This window comes from Beta vulgaris, chromosome 1, assembly GCF_026745355.1.
Source record: "Beta vulgaris subsp. vulgaris cultivar EL10 chromosome 1, EL10.2, whole genome shotgun sequence".
NCBI classification, from domain to species: domain Eukaryota; kingdom Viridiplantae; phylum Streptophyta; class Magnoliopsida; order Caryophyllales; family Amaranthaceae; genus Beta; species Beta vulgaris.
In genome coordinates this window covers 59394675-59410717 of record NC_079202.1, presented here as the reverse complement: position 1 = coordinate 59410717, position 16043 = coordinate 59394675, and the positions used below count along the sequence as shown (strand labels likewise).

The window sequence follows — 16043 nt, the reverse complement described above, 5'->3', positions numbered from 1 at the left end:
TAAACCATAAATTACAGTTTGATTATATTTCCAAACCATAATATTTAAAATATAGAAGCATAACAACAAGCTAAATTAGCAAAGCGGTCTCTTACAAGACTAACTCTTTCATTACATAATATTTCACTACACGATTAGAAAATGCCGGTTTTCAAACTGCGGGCGTGGGCGTGGGTGTGGGCTTGAAAGCCTTGGACTTGAAAGGGGTCGACATGATCACCATCTGGTGGTATAATGCAGCCAGTGCAGCTCCAATGAAGGGCCCAACCCAAAAAATCCACTGCGCGTGCACACACAAGAACAAAAAAAAAGTCATCTTATTGTATATTTGTACTTATATATAATACCACAATGGCATTGCATAATACACACTAGAATTTTTTGCACGCGATGCGTGCTTGAATTTTTTTCAAAACAGAAAGTCGATTTTCTTCGGCATAAGAGTCAAAATTTGAACATTAGACATACGAAGTATAATTGTTTTTAGTTGCAAATTTGTTTGGTTTAGTTTCTGTCACTTAAGTCTCTCACCATTCTTTTTGTTTTTGTTTTTTTTTTTTTACTTTTCAAAGTTAAATTCTATGAACAAAATATAAATTATATTGAATTTATGTATTGATTTCTAATGTTATAATTTTTTAGTTGATTTTTGAATTAAGTACAGTACTTCATAAATTGTAAAGAAAGTGAACACTTTGATTTCAAGTCAATTTTATTATAGGTTGTAGTTTAAAAGTGAATTTTTAAGTTTTTGTAAAGTTTTCTCATTTTAGTGATTTGCATAACGTAAATTATGCAATTTTATGATTTTAGTTGACTTGTGAGTGATTGTTATAATAATATTTTTTGGTATTTTTGTTTGAACCCCCATTTGATTTGTAAGTGAATTTGTAATTTAGAATGGGAAGGAGGTAACATAGTCTCTTCATTCGAGGACATCATAGCTCCCCCCTTCCCTTATATAAAAGAGATATGTTGTACTATAATTCTTGAATGATATTTTACATAAACCTTTTAACCTTGATAATTAATCGCTATTATATAATAGAAAAAGATAGGTCCAAATATATGTAAAAGTTTCATTATATATAGAAAACACTACAAAAAAGTAAATAATTTTTTTCCTTTCTAACTTCTAAATTCTGATTTCACTACAAATACACCTCTATTTTTTTATCATGACCCACCATTAATTGTGAATGGTTCTTGAGAATAGTGATTTGAAAATTTTTGTAAATCTTTTTGTATGTATTGATGTTCTAGGATATTAGTTTTAGTTTGTATGTTAATTTTAAGTTTTAATAAAGTATCATGATTATTTGAATGATTTACATGATTTTTATAACTTGATTTTCTCAAATATATGAGTGATTTGTAAAGTTTCTTCTTGTGAGTGAATTGTGAGTGAGTGTTGTAAATTAATTTTCGGTAGTTTTCTATGAGTGTCGATTTTGATTTTTACATTCCTTTTGTAATTTAGAAAGGGAAGGGGGCAAAATATGCATTTCAAAAGAGGACACCATTGCTCACCCCTTCCCTTATATAATAGAGATTTATTTCAAATCAAACTCAGAGTGAGCAATCTTCTCAAGAAGGAAACATGCGGATATAGTTGAATGGTAAAATTTCTCTTTTTCAAGGAAGAGACATGGGTTCGAAACCTAAAGGGAAAATCCATTTATTTTTCATGATTAAAGAATTTTATTATAGTTTTTAGTTGATCCGAATAGTGTAGTGAGTCTATCCTTCTCGTTCTTATTTTTTTCCCTCTCACCTCAACCCAAGAGAAAAACCTAATTAATATCCATTTCAAACCAAAAATTTGAGTTTTTTGCGGGGATATAGCAAGGTAATAGGACAAGGACATTTTGTGGAGCTATACATCAGTAAATTTTTTTTGTCGGGATATACCAACCTAAATTTAAGTTTTGTTAAAAGGTACCGAAAACACTATTCTCGGCGAGAAAGTCAAAATTTCAGCCTTTGACTTGCTTAAAAACTCTTTGTATAGTGTGCCTCATTCAATATTTTTTAAATTTTTTGATTAGGAAATTAAGTTACCAACACATTGGCTGGTAACACACGCATAGCATGCTAAGGAAGTACCCCAGCATTGGTAAGGATTGAACCCTTGACCTCAAGGGCCAAGGGGGAGCGCTCTACCCACTTGAGCTAACTCCTATCCTTGTGTGCCTTATTCAATTGCTTCTATTACATTCATTTTTCTGTAACTTCCTCACTGTCACTTTGTGGCTCACTCGCAAGTTTCTACCAAGTCAAAGGCTGAAAATTTGACTTTTTTTGCCAAAAATAGTGTTTTTGATACCTTTTAACAAAACTTAAAATATCCCTACAAAAAAATTTAGTGAGGCATATCCCCACAAAATGCCCTATTACTCTGGTATATCCCCGCAAAAAACTTCAAATTTTTTTGACAATATTAAATTTTTGCGGAAACAGGATTTAAACCTGTGACCTCAACGTTATGAGCCTTGCGCATCTATCTTAGTTACAAGAGTTATTGAGATTGATTTTCACCCTTGACAACCTAGCTGAAATTCTCTTTACTCCCTCCAACTCGTTTAGGTTCTTACCAACTAAGGCAACTTCTATTCATAAAATTTTTAAATTCAGAGTTCATATTGGTACCTGTTGATCCCAAGCTTTGTCCTGGTTGAAGATGATGGCGGCACCCAAACTCCTGGCTGGGTTGATGCCGGTACCTGTAATTGGGATGGTGGCCATGTGCACCAAGAACACAGCAAATCCAATTGGTAGTGGTGCCAATATCTGCAATTTTTCAATAATAGGAAAATAAGTTACCATAATTTAATTTGTTGGACTAAAAGAAAAAAAAAAAGATTTCTTAAACATTTTACGACTCAGATACAATCAATTAAGATATCCAATCCACAACAGTGCAATGCAATGTTAATGAAAAAATGTGTTTTGACCAAGCTAGTTTCACCATATGGGGCCTAGAAGCTCTTTATACCCTCTTGAGTTGTTTCTTTTGCTCATTTTACAAATTTTTGCTTATTTGATGTTTTTTACTCATTTTATATTTTTGCTCATTTTATGTTTTTTGCTCATTTTATGTTGCAGTTTTCAGTTTTCAGCATAAGGATTGTTTTCACGTGATCCTGTTCTACATATATATATACCCTCACATAATCACGTGTAAATATAAATCATTATTTTTGTCTACAAATTGAACTTAACTTTACATTATTATTTACATTGCTTCTACTTCTCAACTTATTTTACTTCTACATTTTCAATTACGAATTGATTAGAAGTTAGAATGGCCATGTATATTCAGCTTAATTAACATAAATTAAAAGTTTTTATTAATAATATTGTTAGTGCAACTATTGTGAATATCTCTTCTTCATTATTTGTTTTTTCTTCTTATATTATTGTTCTTATTCTTGTTGTTAATGTGATTTGATAATCAATAATAATGTTAGTAGTAATAACAATAATAATAATAATTATTATTATAATATATTAGTAGTTATTTATATTATTTATTTATTATTATTATTATTATTATTATTATTTATTATTATTATTATAATATTATTTAATTATTATTATTTATCATATTATTATTATTATTATTATTATTATTATTATTATTATTATTATTATTATTATTATTATTATTATTATTATTATTATGAAAGATTAGTTTGAACAATTAGGATGAGAATATGATTCAAAATGCACAATTTAACTCATTAAAATGTCCATCATTTGTCATTGAAATGTCTACTTCAATGTATTGAAATGAACATTCAAATCATTAAATACTATTCCTGTCAATGAAAACAAATAAATTTAAGTGACTGAATATTATTCTTGTAAATGGAATGTCTACTCAACTATATGGGATGGGAATCTATGTGTAATTGATGTGTCTTTGCTAATAAGTTTGCAAATGAATTATTGCTACGATATTATGAGTTCCCTCAAATGAATTATTGCTATGATATTTACATGTTTTCAAATATCCTATTAACAATGTGACTTTGTAATGTAAAACACCACAACTCTCAAATTTCTTCTGATTTAACAAAAAAAAACTCAATAAATCAAACCATTAAACAAATTTATTCAGAAAATTGTGAGAGTTAGAGTTTGGTCAATTATATTCTCCTAACCATTTCAAAAACTAGTATAAAAATTATGAACCCTATCATAATTCAAATTTTCAAAATTACCAATATCCAAGGCACTTGACTCAAACTATGACACAAAGGTCAAAAATAAGCAACCTTATCTTCGACAATTGTATTTGGTACACACACATGACAATTGATAACTCAATAATGTTGGGGTGCTACAAGTACTACTACATCCAACCAAAAACAAGAAAAAATGATAACAAATAAGTGTCAATTTCCAGTATTCGTTTTTAAGATTTGTTTTAATGCCATATTATATACTCTTTCTGTTTCAAAATATAAGGCATTTACGTTTTACGAAAATCTGTTTTGACCACAAATATCTCTCGCAATATGATAAATAAAATTATACCGTCAGATTCGTCTTAAAAAATACTACAGTAACATCATTTTTTTCAAATTTTCTATCAATATAAATTTAGAGTAATTAACGATCAAAGTTCGACCTCGAACATCATGCATGTCTTATAATTTGAAACGGAGGGAGTAAGTTATTATAATGAAACCAATGTTATTCAACCTTTTTAGAATATTGAAAACTAATAACAAAAAACTGAAAATTATTATACATATGATTTCCATAATTTGATATCTGCTAGTTTTTAAAAATCTAGAAACAAGAACAATAACGAATTAACCCATTGGTTAGGCCCATTCGTTATCGTTTTTTTTTTTCAGTTTTTTTTTTTTAAAAAAAAGCTAAAAACGAAAAACAAGGAACCAAAAAAAAAAGTGATTTTCATTTTTTAGTTGTCAGTTTTCAAAATCATCACGTTCTCAATAAATTTGACTAATTTTGTGTTCAGTATAAGACAAATATCATAACTTTGAAAATCAAAAAACTAAAAAACAGCATATTACCGTAATACCGAACGGACCCTTAATAACTGGATTTAAATGTTGAACCCAATATGAATATAGTTCATCTTCCATTCATAGGAGATAAGAGTTATTTTTGATGAGACGTACCCCACAAGAAAAATAATTGAAAAAAGCTGAAGGTCCGATGAAAATAAATTAGATTCGAATGCCCAAATCCCAACTGAAAATGAAAAAAGCTGGAAAGTAGTTTACTACAGTACTATATTGTGTCAGTTACTGATATCAATTCTAAAATCACATCAATACTTTCACTTTGTTGTAACCCTAAAGTCGAAAAAAGAAATCGCAATCCTCCAATTTAGATAACACAATACAAAACTTTGGTTGCCATATATGACACTTTTTTATGATGATGGTAGTATGTGGTCAGGGGAAAAAAATGCAAGAGAGAGAAAGTGAGAGAGAGAAAGAGAGAGAAAGAGTCATCAATGCTGAGCAAGAAGATCCTCCACCAGGAGGCTTGGTTTCACTCAGAGAGTCGACCATCTCATCAGCTATCAAAACCCCAGGTACCACCCCTTCCACCACCCCTCCCTCATACGCAAACATCCTTACCTCCACCCCAAACCCACAACATGAAAGCCTCTCACTCCTTCCACCCTTAGTAACTCCCTATGCTACCACCCCCCCACCGTCCACTTCACTCCAAACTCCATTCATTCCAATTTCTAAGGAACACTATGAGGAGCTATGTGCCCCCTGGAAACTGTGTGTTATCATTAAAGTCATCGGCAGGTCCTATGCGAGAGAATTCTTGGCTAAAGAATTAGCGAGACTGTGGGCTTGGTCACAAACTCCTACTCTTGCGGCGCTCGGAAAAGGCTTCTACTCAATAAACTGTTCATCTATCCATGAAAGGGCGAAGGTCCTCGCAGACGGACCATGGTGTATTCAAAACCACCATGTCTGGGTGCAACAATGGGAAGCGGGGTTTAAGCCATCAAACGCAAAGTGCGAGAAAGGAGCGGTGTGGGTCAAACTCCCTGAGCTTCCTTTGGAACTTTTCCGGCAGGACATTCTAGTTCAAGTGGGGAAAAAACTAGGTCAGCTCGTGAAGATAGATAATAATACCCTAAAGGGAGAAGGTAAAAGGTATGCAAATATATGTGTCCTTGTTGAAAAAGAAAGTCAACCAATCATGGGCATTTGGTTGGGCAACGTCTTCCAAAGTGTAGAATACTTGGAAGGGTCCTGGTATTGCAATAAATGCTCAAACTTTGGCCATAGTAACCGGAATTGCACCATTAAATTTGAAGGCCCCCATCTGCAAATCTCAGAGGAGGAAGATGACCCAAAATGGAAAGAATATGCGGCGCACAAAAAAGAAAAAAAGGGTCCCGCAAATAAGAGTCTCAAAGTCCAAAGGTGGACCCCAATAAAAAACCCAACAAAAAACTCAAAAGAGAGAGTCTCCTCCCACACTTCGGTTCCCACAAACCCATCAAATCCTGTTGCTCAAGATATGAGCAAAACTCCATCTTGTCACATCATAGCCCAACCTATGCCAACCCAGAACTCATTTCAACTGCTACAAATCTTGGAAGAAGGAAAAGAAGATTTGTGTGAAGAGTTCTCCACCTCTAACCATGTGAAACATGGCAAATCAAATCACTCAACCCCTCCCCTACAATTACCTACACCCGTAAATCCTACCTCTCCTCAAAAAAATTTAAACTCATCAGACCCCAAAAACTCTACCCCCTGTAACCAAACTGAAAAATCACCCACTCATGGAAAATTCTCTCTCCCCAAATCCCTCGACCCCACCACCACCGGTTTCACCGGATTCACAAAGCCCAACCCCATCACCACCACGTCTAATCCTCAAGGAGTGGATTTTCCCATGTGTTTTCGAGAAACCACCACTCCCAACCAAACCGGAAGTCAACCAAGTCCATGTCTATTATCTTTGGAAAGAGGGCGAAAACCTCATAGAAATCCCACTCCAACAAGTCAAAAACTTCATTCTCAACCCGATGATGATTCCACCATACCTTCTGAATTTGTTGATGTACAACGAAGAAGGAGCCATAGTTCCGGCCCATTTACCTCAAATGCAGGACATGTTTCATCTCCCCAACCATTGCTTCTATTCATTCTATGGCTCCTAACAAAGCCGATAACCAACGAGGACGAAGAAAGGCTGTTGATGCTAAGATTGGGGCCATGGATGGATCCGACGGTGGTCCTCCCTTTTCTGAGGGAAATTTACCAAGTGAAGCACAGGAGCATCGACTGGACCTTCCTAAGCCATGCGAACGCCATGGTCGAAGTGAGGATTCTCCCCATGCTTCATCAATTGACGTTCCAAGTGAATTGGGAAGAGGGAAGAGGAAGAAAATTCCCAAACAAGGCAACGTTGACGGCATTTCCGCAAAGAGGGATGTGGATAGACCCGGTTTCAAGGGACGAAGTCAATCCGTGGGCCGCGAACAAGTCACCACTACTCAAGGCCTTAATGGCCAAACCAAGCCTACCCTATAATATGTCAGCCATCTATTGGAACTCAAGGGGCATTGCCCGCACTTCTTTCAAACCCAATTTCCGCTTGATCATGCAAGATCACGACCCTGATATTGTTATCCTAGCTGAAACACATGCCAGCCGAAAAACCACTGAAAAAATAATTCAAAAGCTTCCCTTTGATAGCTGGTTCTTGGTCGACCCGATCGGTTTTGCGGGAGGAATTCTTCTGCTATGGAATTCTGCTCGTGTCACCATCACTATTCTGAGTGCCAACCTCCAAAGCGTCCTCGCACTGGTGGAGGTAAAAAATCGTTTCTCACCCTTCTTCTTAAATGCAGTGTATGCAAGTCCTAAGCTTAAATTACGTAAAAAACTTTGGCAACATTTGTATGATATTGCAAGTAACATGAATATACCATGGGTAGTATATGGGGATTTTAATGAGGTAACTTGTCAGCATGAAAAATGGGGGGGTAGACCAATTTCGAAAACTCGGACGGATTTATTTAATAAAATGTTGAATGATTGTAATCTACTGGACATGGGTTTTATCGGATCTAAATACACTTGGTACAACAAAAGAAAAAACAACCCCATCCACGAAAGATTGGACCGAGGGTGCGCAAACGATTTATGGTTCGCTAAAATGCCAAATTCCACCATAACTCACCTGCCAAAAATCACCTCCGACCACTGCCCTTTGCTTCTCCACCTTGACAAGCCTACGGCCCGAACCGGCCCGAAACCTTTCAAATTCGAACCTATGTGGACCCTTCACCCTTCATTCCTAAGTGTAGTCGAGAAAGCCTGGGGGGAGGGGTCTGAGTTGGCTTCCAAGTTAGATAACACTAGAAAAGACCTAACCTCTTGGAACAAAGAAAGTTTTGGGAACATTTATCATCGTAAAAAAAGGACCCTTAGTAGACTAAGTGGCTTAGAAAAATACATTCAGACCCACCCGGATTCCTTTTTTCATCTAGACCTGCTAGAAAATTTACAAAAGGACCTAATTGATATTCTTGACCAAGAAGAAATTCTTTGGCTTACAAAAAGTCGTATGGATTGGTATGCCCTAGGAGAAAGAAACACCGCTTTCTTTCACAGAAATGTGCAGATCCGCAGACATAAAGGAAAAATCCTAAGTCTTCAGAATAATGTTGGGGAGGACATTACTGAACCCGATCAACTTAGAGATCATATAAGAAACTTCTACTGCAATCTTTTCACGTCTGATTCACTACAATGCCCTAATAAGACCTTTATGAGACCCTCTGTCACATTTTGTAGGTCTTATGCCCACCCCCCCTCTCTAGAAGAAGTTAGGACTGCCCTTTTTTCTATGAAACCCCTTAAAGCACCGGGCCCCGATGGTTTTCATCCCCTCTTCTTCCAAAACACCTGGGATACCACCGGTCAAGACCTTCAAATAGCACTGGCTGACTGGTTCAGGAAAGCTGAGGTCCCAGAAAGTTTATGTAATGCCCTAATTTGCCTTATTCCTAAAGTTGAAAACCCAACCACAGTCAAACAACTTAGACCCATTAGCCTTTGTAACACCATCTATAAGGTCGTGACTAAAATAATCGTTCAAAGGATTAAACCAATAATCCCTAATTGGATCTCTTCAAATCAAAATGGGTTTATAAAAGGGAGGGGTCCGGAGGTCAACCTTGTCATAGCCACTGAAATTCTTCACTCAATGAACCTAAAAAAAGGTAATAGCGGTTGGTTTGCCTTAAAAATTGACCTTGAAAAAGCCTACGATAGGATTGAGTGGCATTTCTTAAAGCAAAGCCTTAGCTACCTAGACATAGATGACCATTCAATAGCTATGATTATGAACTGTGTCTCGCAAGCTTCCTCCACTGTTTTGGTTAACGGTAAAATGACCCAACCTTTCCTTCATTCTAGAGGTCTAAGACAAGGTGACCCCCTGTCACCTTATCTGTTCAATATTTGTCTCGAACACCTAACGCAGAAAATAAATATAGAGACTCAAAAGAAAAACTGGACCCCTTTTTGGGTAGGTAGGAAAAGAGTACCTATATCTCACTTGTTGTTTGCAGATGATCTCCTTTTGTTTGGGAAAGTTAATGAAGACACGGCCTTCTCTGTAAGAGATACCCTCGCAGATTTCTGTGCTGAATCAGGTCAAAAAGTTAATGAACAAAAAAGTCGTTTATTCTTCTCGCCCAACACCTCCCCGGACCATAAGCACCTCTTTCAAGAAACACTTGGGGTTAAGGAATCACCTGATTTAGGAACATACCTAGGGGTCCCCCTCTCCCACAAAAGACCAAAGAGACGAGATGTTCAATTCATTGTTGATAAAGCTAGGAAAAAACTTGCTGCATGGAAAACAAATTACCTATCACGAGCCGGAAAGTTAGTACTTATCAACTCTACACTCAATTCCATCCCTGCTTATTATCTCCAAAATCAAACCCTCCCTGTCACTACCACTGAAGAGTTGGATAGGATTTGCAATGACTTCTTGTGGGGGGAAAAAGATTCAAAGAAAAAAATTCACCTTGTAGGAAAAGCTGCCACCTTTCTCCCCAAAGACCAAGGAGGTTTGGGAATTAGAGCCCTCAAGGATCTTAGCACTATCTATATGGCTCGTTTAGGGTGGAAAATGAGCCAGGGGCCACAAAACCTAGCCCAAGACTGTATTAGGTCTAAATATATCCAAAAAGATAGAGTCATTCCCTTCAAAAATGGTTCAAAAATTTGGAAGAACATAGGTCTAGGATGGGACCTCCTGCAGGAAAACAAGGTTTGGCAATTAGGAGATGGGAGAGAAATCTCTTTCTGGGACGATAACTGGTTACGTATAGGAGCCATTCGATCTTTCATTAGCGGACCTTTAAGTCAAACCGAATCCTCTCTAAAGCTTAGGGATCTATGGCAAGCAAACCAGTGGAACCTTGATGCCATCTCTCTACCCCTTCCGGACTTCATTTCGTCTCGTATCATGGAAATAAAATTCCCAGACATGCACAATCCATCTTGTGATAGACCATCTTCCGCCTTTGAGATTGAGGGCAAATTTTCTCTAACAATGGCCTACCATGCCATCACAAAAAATAGAAGAACCGTGGTTAACATGGACTGGCTTTGGAAAGGCAATATGCCACCCAAAATAAAAATCTTTCTTTGGCTAGTATGGTGGGATCGCCTTCCCACAAATAAGCTTCTCCATCATCGTAACATCATTCAATCTCCATTATGCCCAGCTTGCCACTCCTTCGAGGAGTCCTCCAAACATGTCCTCAATGAATGCACTTATGCCCGGGGTGTCTGGGAAAAATTGTCTCTCACTAGTCAAAATCATGATAGGGTTGAGGAATGGTTAGAGAGTAACCTGCAGGAAAAAACAATGTTTAGGGGTCTTCCTATAAATTACTTGTTTCCTTTCATTTGCTGGGAACTATGGATCCAAAGAAACAAATTTGTCTTTGAGAATAGCCCGCTGCCCTCTCTCGACCTCACTATTGATAAAGCTCACAAAAATGCTATGGCCCATTATAGGGCTACCCCCAACCCACTGTCACAAAGAGAACCCGAGATTCAGCACTTAAACACCCCCCATCACCCATGGCTTATCATAAATGTTGACGCATCCTTCGTCAATCTTCAATCTGCTTCGTGTGTGGCTGGTATTTTTTTTGATTATACAGGTATCTGGATCCGAGGTTTCCAGAGGAAAGTTTATGCAAATAATGCTCTACACGCTGAAATACTTGGTATCTACTGGGCCTTATCAATCGCAAGGGAGCACGGGGTGACACACATTCAGATTAACACGGACAGCAAAAAAGCGATGCAACAAATTACAGACATTCAAAAATGTACAGCTCCAAATGACCACTCTATTATGTTATGCAGGGAGCAAAGCCGCTACTTCCAAGAGATGAAGGTCCAATACTGCCCAAGGAATCTCAACACGATCGCGGATTCGATGGCTAAGGAAGGAAGGAAAAGTTTGTTGGATGTGAATGTAACTAGGCTTATCCCCACCCCCCCTAGTTATCTTTTGAACATGTGGGATAATTATGTATTAAGGCGTTTAGCCCAAGACATTTAAGCTTATTGAATCCATATTTCACCAAAAAAAAAATATATGACACTTTTTGTCTGTTAGACAAGACCAGACTTATTTAAATTTTACAATCAATCACTGAGGCTAATTACATTTCACAAATATATTACTTAGTTTACTGGTAAGGAGAGCATCCTTTCGATCTCAAGGTTGGGGTTCAATCTCCATTAGAAGTATTTTGACGGCCCATTTGGTAGACGTTAATAAATTGCAGTAATGATAATAAATTTTAAGTGTAATTATATTAGGAAAACACCCTTAAAATTTTCATGGGGAGGCATTTTTTCTCCGTGAGCAAGCAATCTCACTCCTAAACTTGTATTTTTGTCTCCAAGGGGAAGCAATTTTCATTACCACTCATTACCACCTACAAGGTGGTATTGGATGAGAATGAAAATTCAAGAAGGAAAGTGGACACTTTAGGATAAATTAGCATTACCATAGGAATGGACAATGATATTTTTCACAAATTTACACACAAATTTTATGACCAACTACCAAACGGGCCGTGAGCGTATTCCCCTTACCCTTCCTCCTTACTCTCAAGTGTCTGGCCCATTAAGACCCAACCGAGGTTCGGGCCTTTTCTTCTTACAAAAAAAAAAATTACATTTCACAAATACACTGATCTGTCTGACCATGACTATAAGGCCGAAATTCTACTGCTATACACTCTCTTTGTATACATCTTCTTGATTGATATATATAGTTGGTTGAAGATTCACCATATACCCTTTCGACTTTTGAAATTCACCATATAGCCTTCACTTTTCAAAAAATACGTTCACTTACCCTTAATGACTAACGGCATTAAACTTCGTTAGTCATTAATCCCTAAACTTTCTTTTAATCCTAATTAACTAAGTTAAATCTAACCTTAACACTAACCCTAATCTTTAATCTAATACCCTAATTTTAAACACCCTCCCCCGCCCTAACCCTAATCTTAAGTAAAGCCTAACTCTCTCTCTCTCCCTAACCCACCACCAGTGCCACCTCCTGACCCCCCCACCAGCCCCCCTCCCTTGTAGACCCGCTTCCCCCTCCCCCTCCCCCTCTCCCGCAGCCCCTACACACAGCAACACCCTCGCGGGAAAAACGCATACCCCCACGCTATCTCTTCTTCTCCGCTGTTTTCGCCGGAAAAATGCACACCCCACGCTCTTTCTCTCTCCTCTGTTTTTGCCGGAAAACGCACACCTCACTCTCTCTTTCTTTCCTTTATTTTTTGTCGGAAAAACGCACATCCCAGTATCCCACGGTCTCTCTCCTCTGTTTTTTGCCGGAAAAACGCACACCCAACACTCTCTCTCTTTCTCCTCTGTTTTTGCCGGTCAACTATTTTTCGAAAGGGAAAGGGCATCTGCGAGATTTGAATGGGAGAGGGGATGTGGGAGAGGGGATGCAGCTGGGGGTGGTGGGAAGGGGGAGGTGCGACAGACTGGGGTGGTGGGGAATGGGAGGCACGACTGCAGGGGCGGGGGTGCTGGAGTTGTGGGGATCGGGGTGGTGGGCTAGGGTGGGGGGCTGGTGGGCTGGTGGGCTTTTAGGGTTAGATTTTCAGGGTTAGTTAGGTTTTTAGGGTTACTTATGTTTTTAGGGTTACTTAGGGTTTATGTTTTAGGGTAGTTAATTAGGTTTTGGGGAGATTAAGGGTTGATGACTAACGGAAATTTAACACCGTTAGTCAAAATGGTAGTTTGATGTATTTTTTTGAAAAGTGAAGGGTATTGGTGAATTTCAAAAGTCGAAAAGGTATATGGTGCAAAAAAAAAATTGTCAGGAGTATATGGTGAAAAAACCGAAATATATAAGAACTAAGTGAGAACAACTATAGTAAATTTTAAGTAATATTCCATAACTTTCTTACTTCTTAGTGTACCTTTTAGAAGAATGGTTCCTTTGCTCAAATGCATTTTTAAACTTTTGTATTTTCTCTATTTATAGACTTCACTTTAACCATTAATATTAATTTTTATGTAAGTAAAACCTAATTATATGACACTGTTGTAAATAGTACATAATACAATCAAATCCTTCTCAACCAATCAAAATATTTTAAAAGTTATTTTTATTTTTCAATAATTCTCCCAATCGTCTTATTTTTCCAGAATCGTAAGAGAGTTGTATTGCCACGTGACGCAACAATTGTACCATAAAATTACCGGTTCTAATACTGCATGTTCAATGCATATGTTCAAAGCAGCTACAACATATATGGTTTCAAAATTTAAAAAAAACTACTACAAATCTACAACAAATTATGCAACACTCACAAAATCAAAAATGAAAGTAACATAAAAAGAATAATAATGTTTTGGAAGAGCTGGAGAGATACTTACAGGAACATTGGAAGCTTTTCTCTTGGCATCAGTAGCAGAAAAGACAGTATAGACAAGGACAAAAGTGCCCACAATCTCAGCACCAAGACCATCACCTCTAGAAAAACCATGGTTAACCACATTGGCTCCACCACCCTTAAGTTCATATAATGATGGCTGGAAACCCTTAACCACACCAGCACCACATATGGCTCCTAAGCATTGCATTAATATGTAAAAGACTGCCCTTGACAAAGACAACTTCCTTCCAAGTAATAGACCAAATGTTACTGCTGGATTTATGTGACCACCTGCACAATTTTTCACAAACACATACATATCCTATTTTTTAGCTCATAATTTTCACAAAATTGAACTTTAATTTGTCATTGCAATGTATTAGAACTTTGTGTAAGAGAAGTTAAAAAAATCACTTTCTTTGTCTATAATTTTCTTCTTCTTTAAGGTCAGTGAAGTTCCACATGATGATACGTCCATCTCAAACACCGGCCAAAATTTTGTCCATCTCATCCATTATTTCATAACAATCATACTATCACATACTTTTTCTATTTTAAAACTCTTGCAACACATTAAATTTTACGTTTGTGGCACTCTGAATATTAATATCTCTAGTTATTAGTATATTTTAAAAATAATTGTATGGAATAGAAAGTTGATATGTCGAAAATTATACATTTAAACCTGGTCTTTTTAATAGTTGCATTATAATGGTTAGACATGTACATATTTTTAGGAAAAAGATCAAAGTAGTGGTTAACGAACAAATTAATTAAAATTATTCAATTCATCTTAATAATCAAAACCTTTTCTTTGACCAATGTTTTATTTTTTTATCTAATTTGTCTTTATACCTTCACTAATCTCTATCTTAAACAATCCCTTCGATGCTGCTTATTATTATATTATATATTAATACCTTTATTTGTATATATTTTTTCAAAAACTAAAATATATAGTCAAAGTTAGTATTGATTATATAGATAATGCAAAAATTAAATTATTGCAAGTATGATAAAGCTAAGAAAGTATATATCTCAAACGTTGTATTAATACATTTATTTGTATTTTTTTTCTTCTAAAAAAGACATAATCAAAGTTAATATTATATAAATTATGCAAAAATCAAAATGTTACAAGAATTATAAAACGAAAAAAGTATATATTATATATTTTCTTCCTTCTAAAATAAGTGAAACCCTTATATCATGATCTTAAAATTAAATATCTAAGATAGGGTTATCATCATCATGTCATGTGCCTCCACGCACCTCAAATAACACTTGTGCAAAAAAAAAAATTACATTCTTTCACCAAAAAAATTCTTAAAAGTTTACCTGAAATGCCAGCAATGCAGTAGACAAGAACAAAGATCATACCACCAAAAGCCCAAGCAATACCCAAAATACCAACAGAAGCACAAACTTGGGGTGTTCTTTTAACACCCATAACAGTCAAAACAGTAATGTAAAGGAAGAGAAAAGTTGCCATAAATTCAGCAATTCCAGCCCTCCAAAATGACCATGATTTGAGCTCACCATGCTCATACAAAGGTGCTGGTGGTTCTTCTTTAGTATGGTCTCTTGTTTGAACTGATGTTCCTAGTGGTTGTCTATCTGGGTATTTGTCTGCTCCTAATCTTACTGCATCTTCTATTTCTTCTGCTTCTTCCCTCTCTAAATCTCTCTCTTTTCTTGCTTTCGAATTAGACCCCATTAATATTTGCTCTTGCTTTGTGGGAATAATGGAAAAGTGTATGTATGTATGTGAATTGTGATGATATATTGAGAGGTGTTTTGTGTTGGGGAAGAGTTGAAAGAGAAGTGACCTTTTTTTATAGGCAAAAGATGTATAGGGAGAATGTATTGTTTGTACTTCCTCTCTGTTTTATTTTACTCGCTACACTTCTCAATTCACGAACTCTTAGGCAATTTTTGGAGAAGAGAGAGGTAGAGAGTAAAAAAGAAAAGCGACCCATGTGAAAAGAGAAAGATAGAGAGAGTTTATTGCCAAAAAGGAAGTGTCGCAAGTCATGTGAAACTTCCCTCAATGAAAAGTGTA

The 16043-nt window shown here is 36.4% G+C and overlaps 1 protein-coding gene across 1 annotated transcript; it reads right to left on the bottom strand.

Annotated features, from left to right (window-relative positions):
• Nucleotides 1–15798, bottom strand: LOC104887305 (aquaporin PIP1-2). Its single transcript, XM_010671921.4, has 4 exons — nt 15320–15798; nt 13983–14272; nt 2650–2790; nt 1–280 (listed from the first exon to the last, which is right to left on the bottom strand). Exons 1-4 carry the CDS (start codon nt 15696–15698, stop codon nt 152–154), a joined length of 939 nt encoding a protein of 312 aa, XP_010670223.2. The 5' UTR covers nt 15699–15798; the 3' UTR covers nt 1–151.
• Between the last annotated feature and the right edge of the window lie 245 nt (nt 15799–16043).